General features: G+C 45.4%; 1 protein-coding gene across 1 annotated transcript in view; it reads right to left on the bottom strand.

Moving 5' to 3' along the window:
* Window positions 1–24,696, bottom strand: part of Enthd1 (ENTH domain containing 1) — a 119,815-nt gene that overhangs the window by 32,060 nt on the left and 63,059 nt on the right. The window contains exon 5 of the mRNA XM_048454897.3: window positions 23,272–23,395. Coding sequence (XP_048310854.3) covers window positions 23,272–23,395 — 124 coding nt within the window. The remainder of the gene's footprint in view (window positions 1–23,271; window positions 23,396–24,696) is intronic.

Here is a 24,696-nt window from a genome sequence, read left to right as displayed (position 1 = left end):
GGGTGTCTAAAGTTTGAATATGAACCCACCTTCTGAGTCTTCGGGGTCCTGAAACAGTTGCATGCTATGGTTATCTGACAGATAGATTCTCACTCTAACACCACAAATTAGATGTTATAATTATTTTTCAACTGATAAATTTTCTTTTTAATTACCTTAAGCCTTTTGATCATGTGTTTTACAGATGTATGTTGAGTGTCTTTCTAGCCTTTCTTCTGAGTAGCAGGGACACCACTAGCAAGCTTACACACACCGTTCTCCAGCCTGCCTCTCTTCCTTCTTCCTAAAACCAGGCAAGATGGTTTCTGCTCCAGGGAGGCACTTCCCCAAGTCTCCAGCAAGGTCTCCCCTTCAGAAAGATGTCTTTGTTCTTGTTGGTGTCCATGTTAGAGAATTCGGGGGTCTGGTCCTGGAGACCGGGCCCTATCTTGTTGGCCTTCTTTTCCCACAGTGCTTAACGAATCTCTCCTTGCCCTTCTCAACACTACTCATTTCTGAAGTCACTTCCAGGCACACAGTGACCTCCTTGCTTGGCTCTCTCAAATGCTGTCATTATTGTAAACAGTGTCTACACTTAGCAACTTCTTATCAACTCCTAAGTTCACCACTGCGTCCTGCATCTCAGATCTTCCTTCTGGAGTAATCCCCTTCTTCCTGAAATTCAGAGTGACACAGTCCTGAGAGTCAATAGGTAACACATTTTTGTCCATTTCAAAGTCCTCTCTTCACTCCTTACCCTACTGCACATTCTAGGAGAGCAGGGATCTTTCTCTGTGCCCGGAAGACACCTGTGTCCCAGCTTCTGTGGCGGCTGCTAGGAAGTCTGCTCCCAGTCTAGCAAATTTTCAGAGCTTCCACTTGGCTGCTGGGTCTTTGTCTTTTGTCTCCTGTACCCTGACGTGTGAGTCAGTGGTTTTTCCAGTTATCTATCATCCTTGCTGCATATTGCACTTCCTATGTCTTTCACCAATTCTGGAAACATTACCGGCTGCCATCTCACAGTGTTGCCTCTATCTGGGATTCTCTCCTTGGCTCTGCTGAGAAAAACACGCTTTTCATTGTGTCTTTGCTCTCTTTTCTCCCAGTTCCTCGACCTCCACTGCATGCTGGCTTCTTCCTCGTCCGCAGGTAAATCTGCAGTTCTCACTTGGGTTCCATGCTAACATTGCCTAACCCTCGCCGGTCCGCCAAATTTTCCCTTTTTCTCTCTGAAGTTTCCCTTGGCTACTTTCAAATCTCTCTAGACGTTTTTCACTTACCGACTCCATCCTTTGTGTACATGCGTGTGTGGTACATGCACGTGAACCTGTGTGAGCTCACCAATGCACGTGCATATGGAGGTCAGAGTTGATACCAGGTGTCCTTTTGTATTTTTTATTTGTTTTAAATCACTTTCCACATTATTTTTTGAAACAGGGTTTCTCAGTGACTCAGAAGCTTGCCACATTGGGTTGACTGGCTGGCCAGCAAATCCCCAGAATCATCCTGCCTTACCCATTCATTGTCTTTACCATTCTCTGCCAGCACTGGGCTTACAGGCATGTGCCACTCACCCTCCTGGCTTTTACATGAGTGCTGGGGCTTCAAAGGCAGGTCTCGCTGCCCACACAGCAAACACGTCTCCGCTGAGCCATCTCCCTAGCCCTTTGCCTCTATCTTTAAAAAACAAACAAAACTAAAGTATTCTACACTGAGCTGCTTAACATCCTGCAAGAGGTAACCCATGTCCAGAGAGTCCCTGGAGGTGAACCCTTGGTCTACTTTTGAAGACTCTCACTTACATAGTCCTACTCCATTTTCTGGCTGGTGGTCACTGACTATGACATCAGGTTGGGCTCAAGCTAGTCTGTAGGTCCAAAAGCCCTGAGTTATTTTGGGAACTAAACATATGGATCTACGATCCCCTTGGGCGCTCCAGTGTAAGGCAATTTGAGGTCCCGTGTCTGCCTTTGTTCCCTGCCCAAGGTGTAGTTCTTGGCCTGTGATGCTGGCTTGGGGGAACCTGTCTTTTGTTTTATACACATTTGTAGTTAATGCTCCAATCATGGTTCAGTTCTCAGTTGTGTCTTTCGTCTGGTTTGCCCTTAGAATTTTCCTTTAGCCCCCAAATGTGCTTTGGGACCTTGCCTTGCTTTGTTCACCTGCTCGAACAGTGGGAAGACCCGGTGTCTGGTCCTCACTGTGAGGAGCCAGGAAGGCTGCTCTGAAGAGTAAGTGACAAGATGATGGGCAGATGAAGGCTCAGGGAGGGAGGGCATGAGAAGAGACATCTTAACAGTTCAGGCAGGAGTGGCCAGGCTCCCCAGAGACAGGAAGATAGCATTGAAGATGTGATCAGCAGAGAACTGTCACAGTCCACGGCTGAAAATTTATGGATAACTAAGCTTTCCAAGGTTACAGGGGGAGAGGACTGGCAACAGGCATTAACTGTGACAGTCTCCTCTCTCAGTTTCTCTTTTCTAAGTTAAATGAATCAATCGCCAGCCTAGAAGCAAGGCACCTTTCTGATCTGCAGTCACTGGAAGCAGCTGACCTTGGCAAGAGCCACAGTCAAGCTCTGCTGTGGCCACCACCTTTGCCTACCAAGGTGTAATTACTGCAACCTTCTGCTTGTCGCTTTTCTACTCGTGTAGAAATGCACGGGAACCTGCTGCAGAACTCGCTAGGGTTATCTAGAGACGCTCTGGAGAGCCACAGCATGCCACTGTGTTATTGACACACTCTAGAGAGGAACAAACAAACAAAACCCACATTTGTGTGAGCCTAGTCAACATTCCAAAGACTAGCTATGTATGCGGCTTAGTTCTTGGCCACAGTGAGATGCTAAGTGTCTTCTGAAGGCCCAGATGTTTAAAGGCATGTGTTCTAAGTAGAATTACTAAGAGGTGATGGAATCTCTAGGAGGTGGAGCCTATTAGGTGACCCTCATTCCCTGGGGGCATGCTCTTGAAGGGGGTCTGTGGGACTCACCCTCCTCTTCCTCTCATTTGCTTCCTGACCATGAGGGTGAGACATTTCACTCCATGTGCCCCCACCATAATGTGTCATCTCACCACAGGCCCTGAAGTCACAGAGACAACTGACCATGGACTGAAACTGCAAAGTTGTGATCCTAAGTAGGTCTCTCTGTGAGACCTGCAGGGTCTGGAACAGTGACGGAAGGCTGGTTGGACTCTCTGCTGTGAGAAAGACAGCAATACCAAGATGAATAAGCCAGGGACCACATTTGCTGAAACCGCCAGCTTGAAAAAAATGAAGCAACAGCTTGAACACAACTGTAATCATCAAGGACAGGGTCAGCTACTAGAGGTTTTTCTCCCAGAGTTTTATTAAAAGGCTAAGCATGTCTGGCGAGGGCCTGCATTCGGTGTAATGGAATGATCAAACTTCTTAAACCCACAGCAGACAGTCCCATCCAGGAAGCAGAAAATCACCATTCAGGAAGCAGACAGTCCCATCCAGGAAGCAGAAAATCACCATTCAGGAAGCAGACAGTCCCATCCAGGAAGCAGAGTTAGAATAAAGAGAGCCTGACGACGGCCTTCCTTCTGGTCTGGTTGTTCCAGTGCCTCAATTCTAGTCAGTCCTCCCAGAGAAGAGAGGCCTCTTAGGGCTCCTGGCACAGCGAACACACTGTCCGCACTAACCCCCTCCCCTGCTGCCTCCTCCTCCACAGTAAAGGGCACCAGCATACCCTCCCTTCCCAAAGGCCACAAGGCAAGCTCATTTGTCATCCTTCTGACACCTGAGCATCAGGAAGTCCTGACAGTGCTCAGAACACAGCTCCAGCCCGGCCCCTTCTCCACAGCCATTGGCTCTGTCCTACCCCAACTGCCAGGGTGGGCACAGGTGCTCCTCTGCTCCCTCCCGCTTCTGCTCTCCCGCTACTTCACTCTCCCCTCTGCACTCAGCAGTTGGTCCAACCCACACACACCTCATGGGCTGAGGATTAAATCTTGTCACACCACCCGCTTCCTGTGCTACACTGCAGCCACGTGGCTCCTCAAGGGAAAATTAACCTTCTCCACCTGGGCGTCCACGCTTCCTGTTTTCTCTACTCAGACAGTGCCTCTCCAGGCCTCTCCACCCTCCCACCTCAGCTCCTGAGCTCGCTCTTCAAAGAAGCGCTCCAGTGCAAGCCATTGCTGATTTACAAAGCTCTGGTCTGTTTTCCCCATCCCTCAGGGCACAGCTATAAGTACTTTATTTATCTATTGTCTGCTATCTCAGCCGGAACAGAAAGTCCTAGAGGACAGACAGGGGCCGCCACACACCCAGGCCCACCACAGCACCTGACACAAACACGGCAAGAACCAGTAACTATTGTTGAGTCAAAATCTAATTTCTTAATCTTTCCTTCTGGAACTTTATATCTGTTTTGCAACTGGTATCTAGTTGATAACTATTCTAGTTTATGGTTACAGAAAGGCAACGATCTCTGGGCTTTGCCTTTAATTTAGAATATTAGCCTGGGGAAAGCTCTTACCGTATTGCCCACCGATAAATAGTATCTCAGTTAGTAAGTCATGCAGCTTTGCTGAGTAGGGTTTAACGAGCCTGAACACTCCTTCTCTGAGTCCCAGTCTGTCTTAACCATCGGGTCATCTCAAGCTTCCATTTCTCTCTCTTCTCATCAGTTCTGTACACAGCAGACACCCCCAAAACAGGCACAGTGTGCTGGGTTCTGGGTGCTATGTGCTAGGAACTGGGGGTACAAAGGCAGGAGAAGAATGAGCACGTGTTACCAGGTGGTCTCTACCCCACAGTGCTACATACCGCTGAATCCCTAAGGCAGTGTTTCTCAACCTGTGCATCACCACCCCTTTTGGGGAGGGGGGTCAAACTTTCACAGTGGTCGAATATCAGATTCTTACAAAATTACAGTTATGAAGTAGTAATGAAATAATTCATGGCTGGGGTCACCACAACATGAGGAACTGTATTAAAGGGTGCAGCATTAGGAAGGTTAAGGAGCACTGGGTCCACAAAGCCCTCCCCCAAGTACAACCATCTGTATGACATCACTATTGCCCAAACAGAAGCATGATGGTAGAAGTCTTCAACTAACAACAAACAGGCTGAGGATTGACGCTCAGCGAAGGAACACTTGCCTAGCGTGTGCAAGGCTCTAGGTTCAACCCCAGCACTGCCACAACAAATGAACAGAACAAACACAAGCCAGCCTAGTAATGGAGAAGGCTCCAAGGAAGCGGACTGGCTTGGCTTCTGCCAAGTGTTCCTAACATTAAGGTCCTAACCTATCCTGAGCTGTCCAGGGAAGTCAGGCAGCCTCAGTGGGAGTGGGGTGGGGTGCGGTAAACCTATCCAGGGCAAGCCCAGGGAAGCCTCAGAGACGCGAGGACCTGGTCAACCAGCACCTTTCAGTCCATTAGCTAGCTACTGTTCTAGGACGTGAGCATTCAGCAGGGCACATAACTGGGAAATTCCTTCCCACGCTGCTTCATTCTGAGGGCAAAGAGGATTTCTGCCTGTTTTCCAGGGGACGCCTGGACAGTGAGCTGTGCCCACCCTGTTCACCCCTCAGCAGAACAGGGCAGGGCAGTAGGGAAGAAATGTCACTGGTGGAAGGGAAGGGAGATGGAGGGTGGCATCTGAACCACTCAGATGTAGGAGCAGCTCCGGCAGCTCCTGGGGTTGACAACTTAGCTGAGGGGGTGGCATAAGTGACAGTGCCTCACAATGGGGCAAGGGGGAAACAGACCTGCACGGCCTGCCAACCTACACCAGGTCAGTGGATACAGGACCTGCATGGCCTGCCAACCTACACCAGGTCAGTGGATACAGGACCTGCATGGCCTGCCAACCTACACCAGGTCAGTGGATATGGGCAGAGAGAGGCAATACTAGGGCAGGGCCATGAGATTGGGCTCACCAGAGGCCACACTGAAGAAATGCCCAAATACCCCCCTCCCCGCAAAACCACAGTGTCAAGCCTCCTTGGGGAGGTAGAGGGAGGTAGGGAGCCCCTAAATGGATCTGAGTTCTACATGGCTATAGATAAACTCCCAGAGTCGAGAAACCAAGGAGATTTAAGGTTATCTTGAAATACAGACAAATACAGCCATCCCTCTTGCATATTAACAGTCCTGCGTGAAAATACCGTGCCTACCACTCAAGCGTGAACAAGGCATGAGGGCCGGCCTCTGAGGGGCCCCCTGCCTCTGCTAACATGCTATGAGCACTGTCCTGTCCCCCTGGCTGCTAGAGCGATGCTGTCCCTCCCTCACTTGCAGTCCTTCCAGCCCCGTTGACTTGAGTGACTGCCCAGCATCTGGAAACTGGTATGCTGGGGGTCGGGGGAGAGAGGGACACTGATGAGACATCTCTGGGCACCTGCCACTCAGGGACAGTTCCTGGGTTGCAAGCGGACTGAAAGGAAGAGCTCAGTGGGTGCTACCTGGGTCTGGCCAAGGCCCAGCACATAACCTCGCTGGGCTCCAGACACTCTCTCCAGCTCTCTGTGTTTGTGCACCCCCTCCTTTCGCACAGAACCTTAGCTGGCATAACAATCAGGTGTCAGCCAGGGATGGGGGAATTCTCAGGAGCTTTAAAAGGCAACTCTGCAGGCAATGAACCCAGCCGTGAACTCCAAGCACTTCACTGTGCGGCACAGGCCACCTTCCTTTTAAAGCTGTGATAGATGTTCTTTGAAGATGCTTTTAAAGCATATGCAGAAAGCACAGGATGAAAACCCCAAGGATGGCTGCATTCTACTTAGGGGCATTTCAATGCCACTTACTCACCAGGAAGCATTTAAGGAAGTACTCACTATATGCTAAGCAAAGGGCATAGGTACAGTGTCTTGCTAAGCAAGATGTGACCTAGCTCCCAGAATTACAGTCTAGTGTGAAGAAGCAGGGACTGCTCCCTGGAGCCTAGAGAGGAACAGTAGCAAGCTGTGCCTTCTGCATGCCTGGGAAGGCTTCCTGGGAGGAGGTGCATCCTAGCTGAACCCAGACAAGTAGGAATCAGACAAATGAAGGGGAATGGCAGATAGTGACAAGACCAGAGATTATAGTGTCTGGGAAGCAGTGTCCAAGCTGGACCTCCATGTAGAATAAGGAGGAAGGCAGTGGCAGGTGAGCAGAGGCCAGTGCAGGATGCAACCAGGAGCCTATCCCACTGTCTGTCTAACTCACTTAGCTTTCCACCTTTGCTGTGTAATGCAGGGAGCCTTCTTCCAGCACAAGCACCAGGCTGTATCCTGTCTCCGACTGAAGAACCTGAAAGGCTCCACAGTGTGGGAAGTCCTCAGTGTGGCTTATCAGGACACTGAGCATCCAAGCCATGTTGCCCAGGAGTATCCAGATTTATGATTATCCTGGCCAACACCAAGGCCAAGATGATTATTCATTGTGTTCTGTCACTGTCTAGAGTGTCCCAGTTTGGACACTAAATATATGGCTCCTTTTTTTCTAGGGCCCTGCTCAACTCTCTGGCTTTGCCTGGCACCCTTCCTGCCATGCACTTAATCTTTAGGGCCTCCCTAAGCTGCTTCCAGTTTCTCAGAGCTGCCAGCTCTCCCTGACCCCTGCCCTTCTGCTCCGGCCTCTCACCTACTATTCCCCTGCCTGAGGCAGTCTCCCCTCCAAATCTTCACCCTGACCTTGGTCAGGTTATTTAAACCTTCTGTATGGATTTTCCTTGTTTATCTCAGAAAACTGTTGTGCAGATGAAAAGTAAAGACATTTTGAAGCCTACAGTAAGGCAATGCCTTTGCTGGCCGGTCTTTCAGCCATTGTCCACCCTTCTAGTTCTAGCCTGGACAGCACCTCCTCCAGAAAACCTCCATGATCTCCGAACACAAGGTTGGATGTCCTCCTGGCTACTACATGTGTCCCCTCCTATTCTGATGCCCGTCTGTCCACTATGATGACTGTCATTTCCCATTAGCCCCAAAGCTTCTGGAAAGCAAAGACCTTGTGTATTTTTATTTGGTTCTTTGAGGCAGGACCCCAACATGTAACGTTGGCTAGCCTAGAACCTGCTATGTAGATCAGACCACCCTCTTGTTTCTGCTTCTCAAGGCTAGCTCACAGATATACAGTGCCATCCAGCAGGGCTCTTGCTAATCACAGGCTATTTAGCAGGTGTACAACACCTGACATACAGTAGGTATTTGTAACTTTTGTGGGGTGGGTAATTTCCTCACTCTTGATAATAAACATACAGCCATGTGTTTCATTCAAAAAAAGTCAGCTTGGGACCTACACACCTGGGAGAACACGGTCAGTTTGATAAAAAGCCTGTCAACTTAGTTTATATTAAACTTGATTCTCCTGATTGGAACTGTCGCTGGGGCTTGTATGACATTTTTCTAATGTACACATTCAGCAAAGTGATCTAGGTTAGATCACTTCTTGGCCTAAAAGTTCCTAAGCACTTCAGAAGTCAGCATCATTCAGTGCTTCTTTGGCAAGACGGTTGAACACTACATACACGGTAATAAAAACTGCCATTCTAAAATAAATTTGTATTCTACATTCTCTGGTGATTTCACACATGAATACGGTGTATTTGGATCACATCCACCCCTGCAAGTCCTCTATTTGAAGCAGTTACTGCCCTTATCTTGTACTCAGGTGGTTGGGCTTTTGTTCTGCCTGTTCACTCATTTCAATGAGAGCCTTTAATCAATTTATATTCATTTTGCAGTATAAGTCAACCATTCTCATATTTTTGAAGTAGAAAGGAAAGAAAAGGTAAGTATTAAATGGGTTTAATTGGATTTCTTAATGCCAACCACATTACACAGTTACTATGTCGATAACTTCCCATATTTCTACTTGTGGTGGTTTGAACAAAAATAGCCCCCATGAGTCCATGGGGAGTGACACTATTAGGAGGTGTGGCCTTGCTGGAGTAGGTGTGGTGTTGTTGAAGGAAGTGTGTCACTGGGGGAGTGCTGTGACTTCTCAGATGCTCAGGCCTGGCCAATGTTGCTGTCACTTCCTGCTGCCTTCAGATCCAGATGTAGAACTCTCAGCGCCCTCTCCAGCACCACGTCTGCCTGAATGGTGCTGTGCGTCCTGCCATGATGATAATGGACTAACCCTCTGAACTGTAAGCCAGCCCCAATTAAATGCTTTCCTTTATGAGAGTTGCCATGGTCATGGCGTCTCTTCATAGAGACAGAAACCCTAACTAACTTCAGTTCATAATCCCAGGGATGCTTTACTAAGTTCTGATGATTGACATAATGGCACTTTCAGGGAAGAGAGGAAGGAACGTAATAACTGTCCTCAAATAGAAGGCAGTGGGAAATGCACTGGGTCATGAGAAACACATGCAAATTTCTTACAGCTGTTTGGAAAAGCAGCGTACATACTCAGAATTGCCTAAGAGCAGAGTCCAAACCTGGTGCTGTACTAGTGGCAGGTTCACAATGATACCTGAGGTCATGTGCTTTTAGATGGGCTCAAAAGCAATCAGTGTGCCAGACACTGAGGTGTGCTACAAAGAACACTCATGGGAGACAGAAAAGTGCCACTAATGATAGGGAGGTGACTGGTGATTTGTTATATACAGGAAGGCCTCTCTGCCTCTGTAACATCACAGTGGGAAGAAAGTGTGAGACTATGCTGCATGAGTAGGAGTAGGTACACACACACACACACACACACACACACACACACACACACACACAGCCTTCCCCAGAGATACCAGGAGTCATTTACAGCTGTCCTAAAATCTTATTGTTTACTGTCTTTGAAGGGACACTGGTTTCTGAAGCCCCAATAGTCTTTCGAACACAGGGGATTTATGGGTAGCTTTGGAACCTTAGTCTGGGATCCACCTCACCACAAGACCTGTTGCATGGTCTCAGAACGTAGAGGGAACATACATGCTTCATAATGGACTGACCCCTATGGTGGTTCAACTGCCCACGGAAGGCAGACTACTGTGGTCAGAGAGCACAAGAAGACACCTGTAATTACACCATCCCATGTTTCTGGGACAGTTGCAGAAATTAGTGCAGACATCAAAGATGTGGAAGTTGTAGTAGCAAGTCTCACATAATCCAGTACAACGAGTGTATGCTGGGAAGCCAGAGGACGGGGTGGGGGGTGGGGTGGCTGCTACTCACTGATCGGGTCGTGTTGCCCATCAGAGCTCCAGCTCAGTTCACACCAGAGCAGACCAACCCAGCCTTAGTGTTTAACGCTCAGCTGCTAGCCTCCCATTAAACACAATTATCAGCCTTCATGTGACAGAGACAATGAGCATACTATTACTGTTTTGCCTCAGAGCCACGCCAACTCTGCTGCCTTCTGTTCTTTGTTTCAACACAAGGTCTTGCTCCATATTCCATGCTGGCCTCAATCTCACAGCCGTTTACCTTTTCAGCCTCCTGGGAACTAGGGTTACGGGGCAGAGACACCATGCCAGTTTCTGCTGAGTCTTCTAAGGGCTGCACTTCCTTCCTTACGATTCATAAAGCATCATGTTGGCCACTCCACTGATGGCATGATGTTATTCAGTGTGTGCAGCCAGTAGCAGGCACTCCCGGAGCTATCTGCACAGGGCCTGCCATGCCTGTGAAAGGTTTAGAGCGTTCAATGGTCTGGACAATGAGAAGACTGCTCCCTCCGAGTGAGAGACAAACTGAGCACCCTCCGTTGTCCAACATAAAGGAAGAATCACACCATCCACAGGCTGGCTGGGTTTTGATGGCACACTGCACTGTTCCCCCGGTCACTGCCTGCTCTGAGTGAAGAACTCAGCAAGGCGAGGCTCAGCAGCAAGTCTGGGCTACTAGACAAGCCACACTGATTGCTGAGCTGTGGAGCCCAGTGGAGCCAGTGGGACTGCAAGTGCTCTCGGGACGCTCTTCCTTCCCCGGTAGGAAATCACAGAGTGCTAGCCTCTCTAGCACTGGGCCAAGGGCATGCCTTACACCTTGATTACAATACACTTGAAAAACAACGCTTGGCTTATAATGCGGACCTGATAAGAGATTGACTGACGACGGAACACCAAGCAGCGGTGTCCCCTCACATAATGACTTTCATCTAAGCTGCAGAGCACAGAGATGAAGGCATACAGCAGCACCCCATTGTCAAATTAGATTGGTTCATATGACGCAAGGTGAAGTCAGGTACTGAAAGCACCACAGGCAGGTGGCAAAGGTACCATGCTACAGCTTCCATTCCTTCAGCTTACACCCACAGATTCACGGCTAGCTCCTCGCTACAGTTCAGGGAAGGGACAAGACCAGGTTTCTAAGTAAGTCCGCAAAGCGCTGCTCAGAAGTGAAGGCCAAATTACAGCCCCACTCGGAGTACCCTGAGCATCAGCAGAGAGTCCTCTCCTTAGACAGAGCTGCAGACAGTACATCTTCATATGATACAAGGGGAAAGGTAAGATGCCTAAGAGAAATCAACAGGAACTCATGAGCAGCGACTACAGGGTCCTCATCAGGGGCTTGGGAAGAAGAAGAAGATTAGTGACAAGAAGGTAGGTAGACAGAACTCTGCAGACATATACTTGAGGCAAATACATCAGAATTCTATGATGCCTGCCAGAATGCATCCACTGTGGAGGAGGTACTCAGACATCAGTGGGGAAATTCTCTGTTTAGTCAGAGGCAGTGGTCATTCAGTGGGCTACGGCTGAGAAACAGGGATGTTATGACCTTGAATTGCCCAGCAGGTAAAGCTTCAACAACAGGAGCGTTCCCTCATTGGGGTGATCTCTTTACCATGAAGGGTGATCCCCTGACCATGAATGCTGACTGCCCAAACTGTTCAGGGTAGAGGATAACGCTACACCTCAAGAGAGGAAAACAGTTAATCACCTGGTGCCAGGACTGATTCACCTGGACCCCTTCCACTCCTTGACTGCTATCCCTGCCTGCAGTCTTGAGGACAAACCACACTGTCACTGCCTTTACAGTTCTTCCCATCCATCTCACAGCACCCCACCTGCAGCACTGCACAGCTCCATCCAGGAGATAAAAAGGAGCAAACACCTCCCAAGTCCTGTGCAGCAAAGTTTCAGTATCAAAACACAACAACAAGAATTTGAGAGAAGACTATCTTAACATCATTCAAAACACAAATGTTAAACTCCTGAACAAAACACTGGTATACCAAATCTAGAAACAAGCAAAAAAGAGAATATACCAGGCCAGTTGAGATTTTACCAAGGAATTCAAGGTTGTCTAAATATTTATAAATCAATAAGTTATAGAATTACTAGTCTAAAGGAAAGAAATCTGCAGGTATCAATACAGATGCTAAGTGTAGAAAATTTGAAATGTGATCTTGATAAAGTTGTTAGTAAACTAGTGATGGGGATCAGCAAAAGCCTACAGTGCGTACCTCCTATTAGCTGGGGTTGGCATCAACCTCTTGTAGATATGGACGAGGTCTTAGAAGCCCCTGGCCATGCTGTTACCCAGTAGTGTGTGAAGGAGGAAGAGCCAAACACAAAGGATATAGAGCTTGTCAGTGAAAATCTAAATCTGCCATTATTTACAGATGATGTGGTTTTCAATATGAGAAACTCAGAAGAATTTGTACACCGTTCAGTAAGGGGCTGGTTATAACAATCAATATACAAAAAATTAATTCCACTCATCTGTATCATCAACAAACATAAAATGAAATCTATCAAAAGCAGCTTCATAGAGCAGCCATGAAAACAAAGGCATGTCTCAAGACTCGAGGTAATTCCTGAGGCGGTAGCCAGCATAAATTGAAAATACAGCAAACTGACAACTCATTAATATGCCTAGCTGACCTGACATCCTGGAACACGGCAGAACACCAGGGATAGCCCGAGAGATCACAGGGCTCCCTGGGGACTCGGGGTCCCACTGCTGGCCAGCACCACCACCAAGTAAGTTGCAGATTGCGATCCCAGACCACAATTCCACACTGTAAACAAAGTTTTACACTTTCTTAAGTTGAAAAATCATAATCACATCACCTTTCATGGACAACACACACATATCAAGCACACAGGACCAAATGTAGCCAAAATTACAAGACTGCATGTAAAAAATACAAATGCAGTAGGTCAGAACTAAGTGAATGGGATGATTTGCTGTTGTAAAGTCTTCCTTTTTCCAATCTGATTTAAAAATTCAATACTGTGTCAGTTAAAACTTCTGTGGGATTTTAAGGGGCTCGTCAAGCTTTCATGCAGGAGAGTAGAAGGGTGGGACCAGGATGAAGGAAAGTCCATCAAGAGTTGCTATAGACATAGTGTAATGAAAGCCGTTCATTGTCCAAGTGCATTCCCACACCCGATGGCTGTACACAGAGCCCACGAGCACATCTGTGTGCACATGAACGATGCTTTAGAGTGTGGGCAACACTGCAGCTCACTGGGGGAAAGGACAGAGTTTCCAACTAATGATTCTTGGGCAGCTGTCCATTTATGGAGAAAAGAAGCTGAATTCCTACTTCAAGCACACACCAGTTAATGATTTAACTGTGGAAAAAAATTTTAAAATATCCTTTATAGAGCTATCTTTGTGCTTTCAGGACAAGGAAGACATTTCCCAAATTAGAGGAGACACAAAAGCACAGATCATAAAGAATAAAGTTCTTCCTCATTAAAATTCAGAACTTCTGTTTTGCAAGCCCTCCATCTGAAGTGTAAAGAGCACCCGTGAGCTGCAGAACCACACATGAGATGGCGTGCTCGGCCTCCCGCCCGGATCCAGACTCCTACAGATCAATTAGGAAACAGACAAACAACCAAGGAGAAAAATGGCCAAGAGAGATGTGCAGATGCCTTACACAAGAAAACACGAGTGAGTCAGACTGTGGAATGTTTCTACACACAAAAATATGCTCAATTTCATTAAAAAAAAACAATTTAGAACAAATGAGAGACTGGCAACTTTTCAAACATGACAAGATCGGGGCTGCCAGGGACTTGTAGCAACTACATCTTTGGAAAATAATCTGGCATGCTAGGTGATTTCAAGGAGCTAATATCTAACTGACAAATAACTGGCTTGGGGAACTTCTTGTCCATGAGGTCAAGGAGTCTTGGGGCAATTTATGTGAGTTCATACAAGCCCAGGGTGTAATTAAAAACAAAACAAAACAGAAAACAAACAAGCAAACATGACACACAGTGCCAACGATGGAGTGTACCTGTAGGAAAACACTATGTAGCAGGGAAGAGAATGGTGACCACATATGCAGATGAATCCTGAGGGGCTAATACCAGGTTATGAGGAAAAGAAATACCCAGGACAAAAGGCAAGAAGAAAGGAACAGAATGGAAGGCCTGGCCAGAATAGCTTTCTTATTTTATTTTTGTCATGGGCTGAAGTTACCAAAATCAGAACATGGAAATCAGAACCATCTGTTGACAGGATAAGTAAGTGAACTGGACAGAAAGAAACTCAGAATAAAGTGTTTTGAAATCTGCATCAAATGACAGAAACAGAATAAAAAACAGAAATAAAAGCCTGCTTTGTTCTAGTGGGGAGAAATGGTGCTACCCACCATCATTTATATAACAGTAAAGTGCTGATGTCACCCCAAGAACATTAAGGGATTATTAAGGTGGTATTAGTTCGGTCTTAACCACTGCACAGAGAGAGGACCAGGAAGAGTGGTTTAACTCTTACAGAACAATTTCAGAACAAGACCAGGGAGCTGGGGAGATGAATCGGTGAGTAAATGCTTGGGACGCAAGCATGAGGACCTGAGTTCAGATCCCAGTACCCACATAAAAGTCAGGCGTCCCCACATCTGTCTGTGACCATGGCATTGTAGGGTAAGACAGGTGTACTGCAGGGGCTCACTGGCCAGCCAGACTAGCCAAAACGGCAAGCTCCAAGTTAAATGAGAGACCTTGGCTCAAATAAATTAAGGTAGAGAACATAGAGGAATACACCCAATGTGGACATCTGGATTCTTTGTGTTCATGCACAGACAAGTACATACGGGCATGTGAGTGTGTGTGCACAGACACAGGATGAGTGAAACAGGCTAATCCATAGCACTGTGAGAAAACTGTCTGGACAAGCTGCTGTCTACAAACCGCTCACAAACCCTTGGAATGAAGACGGACTACATAACTCAAGCCATGAAGATATAATGGGGTGAACATATCCTATGAACTTGGGGAAAACTGTCTTGGAGTGTGTATATTTAGTATTGGGTATGTGTGTGGTGTGTGGCTGTTGGGCTCATGTCCTTGTGTGTGGAGGCTGAAGGTTGATGTCTAGTCTTTCCTCAGTCTCTTGCCATCTCTACTTCTGTATTTTTGTACAAATTTTTATGTTTAAAAATGCAAATGGGTGTGAGCATCCTGGCATGTATGTGGAGCTCAGAGGACAACTTGTGTGAGTCTATTCTCTCCTTCTGCCATATGGATTCCAGGATCAAACTCCAGGCTGTCAGGCTTGGCAGTAAGCACCTTTACCAGTCTAGGCTGGGTGGCCAATAAGCATTAAGGATCCGTCTATCTAAACCCCCTTTCCCTAAGGCTAGGATTATAAGAATGCACACACTATACCAGGCTTTTTTCTATTAAGTAATTTAATTTTTGAAATATAACTATATTTCTCCCTTCCCTCCCCCCAAACTGCCATGTACCATCACCCTACCCCTTATTCTCTTTCTAACTCATGACCTCTTTTTCTTTCATTGTTGATCTCTCTCTCTCTCTCTCTCTGTGTGTGTGTATGTGTGTGTGTGTGTGTGTGTGCATGTGTTCCTAAATACACAATTACTACCTGCTCAGACTGTGTAACGATACTCGTATGTACTTTTCCAGGGCTGACCATTTAGTATTGGATAACCAGTTGGTGTGCTCTTCTTTAGTGAACACTGTGTCTCCTGCTCTCAGCATTCCTTAGTTACTTAGTCTAGGGCTGAGGCCTTATAAGCTTTCTCCCTTCCATGTTAGCATGGCTATTGGTATTGTCCATGTTCGAGTCCTGGTTAGGCAGCCATGCTGGTGAGACTTCATTGGTGTAGTTTCTGACATTTTTAGGAGACATCATTTCCCAGCAAACCTCCTGCTCCTCTGTCTTGGCACTAGCTCTTGTAGTCCAGGCTGGCCTCGAACTCATGGATAACTGCCTGCCTCTGCCTCCTGAGTGCTGAGATTAAAGGCATGAGTCACCACCACTGGGCTGCTCCTCTGGCTCTTAACAATCTTTCTGACCCTTCTTCTGTTATGATCCCTGAGTCTTAGGTGCAGGAGTTGTGTAGTAATTAGGAATGGGCTTCACAACTCTGCATTTTGATTGGTTGTGGTTTTCTGCAATGGTCTCCCTCAGTTGCAAAGAGAAGTTTCCTTGATGAGGAACTTCACTTAACTGTAGGCATGAAGATAAATATTCTAGTAAAATGGCGGTTGTAGGTTCTCCTCCAAGATCTATGACTTCAGTAGCCTTAGGAAGTTGCCTAGGTTTCTAGATCTAGGCAACAAAAATTTTTTTGGTTGAGTAGGCCTTAAGACCAACTGGAGAGCTACTGGTTACTGCCAAGAGATGCATGCCACTTCTACACCCTTAGTAGTATTGCTGCATGCCAGCTGTTGATGCTTCACAGGCATAGCTGGGCAGCACTGCTGACTGTTTCTCTCCTTTGGAAGATGCATGAAAGCCAAGGTGGAGGCTTTCAGGTCAGATCCAGGTGGGGTTCTCTGAACCCTATGTCTAAAATGCATGGCAACTTCAGCAACAGGGATTTACCTTCTACCTCTGCGGGTAATCAAGGGTAGCAGCAATAGGTTGTATGTTTTGGGATTCTCTTGGACAGCCCTAACCAACAACTCAAAAGAGGGCTTCTCATGCCTTGTTGGGGTTCTTGTTAGATAACCTATTCTATGCCAGGCTCTGGGCATCTGAACTCAGGTCTTTGTGCATGTGTGAAACACATACTCACTGGCTATGAAGGAAAAAAGTAAGATAGAAAACCTAAAACTTCTCTGAACACATCACTGAGAGTTGAAAGACAAGCCACAGCCTGGAAGAGATTTGCAACACAAATTACAGACATAAATTATATGTGCATATATATGTAATGCTACAAAATCAATTCAGATGAACAACAAACAATACACAAGACAAATGGGTTAATTATATAAATAGGCAAGCCACAGAGGAGGAAATAAAAACATCCAATCAATATGTGGAAATATTCCAATTATACCAGCTATGTAATGCAACTTTCTTACAAGTGATAAAAATGTAAGGCTTGAAAATCTCAAGTGCTAGTGAGGGTGTGAGGGGATGGGCTCTTGTTACTGCAAGCTCGGATTGGCACTGATATTTGAGGAGCTAACAGATAGCAATAATGAAAACGAAAATGGGCAGACAATACAGCATAGGAAAGCATTTCTAAAATCTTCCCTGAAGAACACTCACATATGTTTACAAGGTTACTCACCAAAGTCATAATTATGAGTGAAAAATATAAAACAGCAAAATGCTCACTATCAGGGGAATAAACTATATGCCCAGATATTATAGAAGATTAGGAGAAACCTCTAGATAGTGACCAACATGGAAGGACAATCAAGCAGTATTCTTGTTTGTCTTTTAAAGATTTATTCTTATATATTTTAACTGTGTGTATGTGTGTGTACTGAACTCTGATCTTCTGAAAGAATAGCAAGTGTTCTGAACACTAAATCTTTTCACCACTCCCCCACCAAAGTGGTATTCTTTTTTTATTGATATTTATTGAGCTCTACATTTTTCTCTGCTCTCCTCCCTGCCTCTCCCCTCCCTCTTCAACCCTCTCCCAAGGTCCCCATGCTCCCAATTTACTCAGGAGATCTTGTCTTTTTCTACTTTCTACTTCCCATGTAGATCATATCTATGTAAGTCTCTCTTAGTGTCTGTATTGTTGTCTAAGTTCTCTGAGATTGTGGTTTATAGGCTGGCTTTCTTTGCTTTATGTTTAAAAACCACCTATGAGTGAGTACATATGATAATTGTCTTTTTGTGTCTGGGTTACCTCACTCAAAATAATGTTTTCTAGTTCCATCCATTTTCCTGCAAAATTCAAGCTGCCGTCATTTTTTTCTGCTGTGTAGTACTCCATTGTGTAAATGTACCACATTTTTCTTATCCATTCTTCAATCAAAGGGCATTTAGGTTGTTTCCAGGTTCTGGCTATGACAAACAAAGCTGCTATGAACATGGTTGAGCACATGCCCTTGTGGCATGATTGAGCATCCTTTGAATATATACCCAAAAGTGGTATTATTGGGTCTTGCCAAAGTGGTATTCTTACATGCCACATAGTTTCAGGAAAAACTAAGAATAATGTTCTAAAACAAAATAAAGCTAGCTGCATATAATTCAAAATATATATGTATAAATACACAGAGAATGGTGTAGAAACATCCCACCAATTTGTTAACTGCTTACCCTTTGGAGCTAGATGATTGTGCTGGATAAAGACAATGAGAATGCAGAGTGGTTTTATTTCCAATGGTCAAATGTTTTTAATGAATATATCAATTTATTAGCTAGGCAGTTATAAATCAAGTATAATTTATACCATAAATTTAAACCACAAATTTAAGAAACCTATAATAGAGGTATTAGGAAAGTCATGTGAGACCATATGAAAGGAGAAATTACTTAGCACAAAGAAGGATTTTATAACAGTCATGACATTTTCTCTGGGCCTTGCTATTTGAATAGGATTTTGTCAAATATTTATAAAGTGATAGAAAGTTGATAGACATTTTCCAAACACACAAACGGGCACATAAATGTATATGCCAACGTGCATCCAACCCAATGTTTGCTTTTTTTTTCCTTTCAGCATTGTATGAAATCCATGTATCCATGGAGAGGTAGAGGGCTTCTCTCCTGTCTGCTGAGCTTTGGCAGGACTTTGCAACTGCCTGGATGAACTGAACATAATGGTAGCACCATGACATGGCTTCTGGGATCGATTATTCAGCTTCTACTGGACAGAATATACTCACCCTGGGAACCCAGTCACCATGCTGTGAGGAAGCTCTCGCTAGCCCACGTGGAAAGACCACTTAAATAGGCTCATGCAGAGAGGAACTGAGGTCCCCAGTGGATAGCCAGCAGCAACGGCCAGACACACGAGGGAGCCAGCCTTCAGAAGATTCCTGTCCTGGCCTTTGAGCTCCTCAGCTGAGGCTCTGACATCTATCCATCATGGAAGAGGCAAGCCATCCCCACTGTGCCTTGTCCTAGTTCCTGACCCAGAGAATCCATGAACATAATAAATGGTATTTACACCACAAAACTTAGACCGGCATGTCACCCTGGAACAAAGGCAGTATAAAGAAAAGGGACTACACACGGAATGTCGCAGAGTCCTGAGAGTACTGACTGTTTGGGGTAATGGGATCAGAAAGATAAGCTGGGATCAAACTATGGAAATTTCATATGACAATATGAAAAAATTAGATTTATCTCACTGGCAGCAGAGAGTTGTTGACAGTTGTGAAGATGGGAAGTGAAATGCTAGGATCTGCATTTTAGCAAGCCAGGGAAAGGCTGGAGAAGAGAAAGGCTTAAAAATAGGAAAAGGATCTAGGGAGATGGCTCAGTAGATAAAGTGCTTGTTGCACATAAAAGCAGAGTAGGCGTGGAGCCTGACACAACCCTAGCACTCAGGAGACAAAGACAGGATTCCAGGGCAGGCAGGCTAACACAACTAGTAGGAATTGGGGAGCTCTGGACTCGGTGAGAGAGTCTGACTCAGTAAACAAAGTGGAAAGCCATTGAGAATGACACCTGGCATTAACTCCGAGTCTCTTCTACATATGGCATGTGCATATACTTGCACATACACATCCATACATGAGCACACACACACCCCACATACTCACATATTAAAAATAACATGAAGAGCCCCTCTGGCTTAGAAAAACAGTGGAGGCATTCCCTTGTGTAGCACGTTCTGTGGCTTCTCATCTTCAGGGTGGCCTCTTGAAGCTATACTCAACTTCACTTGTGTTAAAGTGTTAGAGGGAAAAACATATTCATACAAAACCCCATATCTGTAGAATCAAAAGCAACCAGAATGTTCTATAGTGGGCAAATCAATGATCTTATTCTGTACTCAGGAGAAAGGAGTGATCCTGCCAAGAGGAGAACTTTCAGTCAGGTAAGAACCTCAAAGAAGCCAATCTAAAGTAGGTGCTTATGCATGATTCCAGTGCTACGGCATTATAAGAAAGGAAACGCTATGCAGACAGTGAAAAAAGGTCAGTGGCTGACAGGACTGAGGGGGGCGGGGTGAACAGTGGAGCACAGAGGGCGCGTGGGGTAAGGCTACATTGTATGGTGACAGTGGATGTATGCCATGCCAGTTACGCTCACAGATGTCCCACACCAAGAGTGAACTGGGACAAAGCTACAGACTTAGAATGACCGTTGCATCAATACAAGTCTGACTGTAATAAACGTGGCAAGCGACAAGCTGGCTGTTTTGCACAGGAGCAGAGACACGCTGCACTTTCCACTGAGTTCTGCTGTGAATCTAAAACTGCTCTCAGAAAGAAAGTCTATATTTGACATGCTCGGAGCAGAAATGTTAGGCGATGTTAGAACACAAGAAAGTTTTCCTTACTGCTCTGCCTTCAAGTTTTCGGATTTGGGCTGCTTGCTGTAAAGGGTGTCACAGGAACACTAAGCAAGGCAGATGTGGTGGCATTCACCTTCAATCCCAGCACCCAGGCAGCGGAGACAGGTGGATCTGAGAGTTATTTCCAGGACAGCCTGGTCTACGTGGTGAATTATAGGCCAGTCAAAGCTACAGAATGAGATACTGTCTCAAAAATTAATTAATTAAAATTTAAATGTCAAGCAAACTGTCCCTGGATTATAGCCATTTATAGCAATTACCTGTGCAAATGCTATCCCACACACGTATTACCACAACCTCAAGTTTTGTTGCATTTATTAAAATATTCTTTAACTTCTCACAAGCGTTTAGAAGGAACCATTTATGAAGGTGCACTTGTGCTTGTAAGGAAAGTGAGCCCACACTAGCACACTGGGGGCCACGAGGAGCCACCTCTGTGAGACAGGATAGGACTACTAAAAGCTAGAAAAGCAGAGAGACAAGGTGGAGGGTACTGAAGACATCTAATGAAAGCTTTTGGGTCCAGTCCCAAGACACTCTAGCCCAAGGTCCTCTCAGGGTTTACAGAGGAAGCAACATCCAGTGAAGATCTGAGGGCAAATGAACAAACTCACACATGTTTGTTTTTGTTTTTGTTTCTTTTTTTTTTTGAATCAGCCTTTTAATTCTTCTGCTTCTTTTCTAATACTCATGTCCTACTTCTAACTTTTCCTTGATTCTTTCTCTAGATTTTTTTCTCTGGCTTCAAAACTCTTTTCCCCCAGGAACATTGACTTAATAAGGAAATTACAAGGGTTACCTCTCATTGGTCATAAGCACATTCCTAGGGTAAGTGATAAGGAGTTGAGCCATTGCCATGGCAACACAAGGGTTTCAAGGTTTCAGCAGTGAAACAGTAACCAGATTTGGGCTGGGGGGCACAGTGCCCAATAGCAAACTTTGAGATATAGGTCTTTTGTTAGCAGACTAGCAAGTAAAGAACTGGTATGCTTTTCTTAGAGTGCTTTGTGTAGCAACCTAGGTTGGCCATCTGCGACAGTGACCTTGTGCACAGTTGTAAGGTTTTAAACTTATGATCCATTTACAAAAAGTCTCTAGTCTCGTTTGAACTTGCTTTGAGGTGAAAGTGAGCTAATTGTGTACAGTTAGTCTGAGCAAAAGAACAAAGCAGGCTTTTAAGTGTCCACAGCCCTTGTGGGACAAATAGATCTAGTTATAAAGCATGTCCCAGCATATATTCTATACACAAAATTATGTAACTAAATGAAAAGTCATCTTTCTGAACATCCATAGATATATGTGCCCATAATATTGAGATGCAATCATGAGATTACATATACACATCACATGAAAATGCATGGTAGTGGGGAGATATCATAACTGTTATTGCACAAGGGAAATTACAGAGGAAAGCAGCAGTTTTCAGAGTCAGTGGTCTGCAGCCTTGCTGACAGGGTACCCCACCAGGGAATACTTCCTCTGCTAGGTTGACATCTGAATTATCGATTGCTATATGATGTAATTGTGTCATGGCCCACAATAGCTCGTAATAAATGCTCCTGATAGATGTCTCATTCATATCTTGGGGAAGGATGGTCCACCATACTTGCTGAGCAAACCTAGAGGAAAGCCTATTGCAGCCAGGATGCAGTATGGTGTAGAGTATGCACTTAGCATGAATGCCATGCGGCCTGGGCTCCATCTTCAGCTCCAAAGTATATCACAAACTGGGACTTCATGTAGAGCAGAGACTGGAAGGAAAGGTTCAACCAGAGCCAGACCACAAGGTCCTGACAGCAGCAGAGCCCAGATGAGACCCAATATTGTCATTTACTGGAGGTGACTTTGGTGTCATTTTGTGTATTTATCCTGTGCCCTTTCCTCCAGGTTTTTGAGACAGGGTCTTACACTGCAGTCCAGGTTGGCATGGATGTGGCTGGCAATCCTTCTGTCTCACCATGCTGTGTGAGCCACCACACCCAGATCTATATTGTGCCCTTTTCTAATGTCAATTATTCACGAGATGATTAAGTAGGCTGTGGGATTGAGGCTGTGCATTATGCTTATGCACATTTTCATTTAATGCCTGTTTTAGAAGGCGCTCCCTCATTAAACTTCATCAAAAATAAATTACACTAAACATCCTAAAACTGGGCTGGAGAGATGGCTCAACAGTTAAGCTGGCTGCTCTTACAGAGGACACAGGCTCAATACCCAGCACCCACATGGTGGCTCACAACTGTCTATAATGCCAGTTCCAGAGGATCTGCTACCTTCTTCTGACCTCCATGGCACAAAGGCACATACGTGGTACACAGACAAATATGCATGCAAAACACTCATACATATTAAAAAGTAATAAAAATAAATCTTTTTCTAAGAACAGAAAATTAGTTCTGCTCTTTAAAGCTTTCAAAAAAGTTCAAGGTTTACAGTTAATTTTTAGACAAAATGAAAAAGAAATGAAAGAAGCAAAAGTCAGTGAAGCAAGTGACTGACAAACTGGGAGCCTAAGGTCATGGCTGGATAGATTTATCATACAGTCCTGTCCTGGATTACCAGCAACAAACCAAGTCAACTGTTGCTATATTTCAAAATCAAATCTTATATTTGTGCAGACTTTCCTTCTAGTGCATCTTACACATGCTTCTGGAGAAACTTCTGTCCATAACCAAATTACCTGCATCCCAGAGGTTGCAGACTTCCGCTTCCTCTTCTGACATCCAGGAAGTAGGAGAGGTAATGGAAGGAGGTATCGCAGGCAAAAGTTGCTTCGGACACTCGTCATGCAATAATGTTAGGTCCTGACAGAAACAAGAAAGAATACATGCATTGAAAACCACAAGCTGCATCAGAGAGATGGTTCAGCCATTAAGGAAAGGCTGGAGCTGAGTTTCAGCATGTGCATCCAACAGTTCGCAACTGCCTGTCGCTCCAGTTCCAGGAGATCTGATGCCTCTGGCTTTGGAAGGCACTGCACTCACGTGCACATACCCAGACATATGATCAAAAGAAAATCAGGTGTGTTGGCTAGTTTTATGTCAACTTGATACAAGTTACAGTCACTGGAGAGGAAGGAGCCTCAACTGAGAAAATGCTTCCATAAGATCAGGCTGTAGGGCATTTTTAAAATCATTATGGGTGGAGCCATCCCTGGGCTGGTGGGTTCCGTCGTCCCCCCCCACCACCGGTTTATTAGAAAGCAGGCTGAGGAAACCAGGTGGAGCAAGCCAGTAAGTATCATACCCCATAGCCTCTGCATCAGCTCCGGCCTCCAGGTTCCTGCCCTCAGTGCTTTGAGGATAACTATAACATGGAACTGTGAGTAAAATAAACTCTTTCTTCCCCAAGTGGCTTTAGGTCATGGTGTTTCATCATAGCAACAGTAAACCTAACTAGGACTTCACGTGTTTGGGATCTGACATGAATTCAGTCAGGAGACACAGCATTTCTATCCCAGGCTCCTACAAATCTGTTAGGCCTGTCTGTACTTTTGACATTTAAAGTGTGTTATATAAATGGGACCACACAGTATGCAACCCTTTATGGCTGGCTCTTTTCATCTAGCATAGTTCCTTGAGACTCACCCAAGCTGTTGTGTGCACCAAAAGTCCCTAACCCTTCCCTGCTGAGGTGCACACCAGACACTGAGGTTTAACCCATTCAAATACATCTGGTTCTTTTAGATTTGGGCTGTTACAGATAAACTTTCTGGGTGTAGGCTTTTATATGCTATAAGTAAATTTCCATGTCTATGAGATACTATGGGTACCATTGTTGGGGTATATGGATGGATGTTGCATTCAGGTTTTGTTGTTTTTGAGACAAGATCTCACTATGTAGCCCTGGCGGGCCTAGAACTCACAGAGATCTATCTGCTTCTGTCTCCTGAGTTTGGGGTTAACTGTACCCAGCACAGACACCTATTCAGTTGGTTCTATTTTTTAAGATTTATTTATTTATTGTTTATGAATGTTTAGCCTGCATGTGTATCTATGTACCATTGTATCCCTAGTGCCCAATGAAGCCAGAAGAGGGTATGGAATCCCTTGGAACTGGACTTACAGGTGGTTGTGAACTGGTATGTGGGTGCTGAGAACCACAC

The sequence above is a fragment of the Myodes glareolus genome, chromosome 19 (genome assembly GCF_982192425.1).
Source record: "Myodes glareolus chromosome 19, mMyoGla1.1, whole genome shotgun sequence".
Classification (NCBI taxonomy): Eukaryota; Metazoa; Chordata; class Mammalia; order Rodentia; family Cricetidae; genus Myodes; species Myodes glareolus.
Note: the sequence above shows the minus strand (reverse complement) of the source record. Positions and strands in the feature narration are given on the sequence as shown.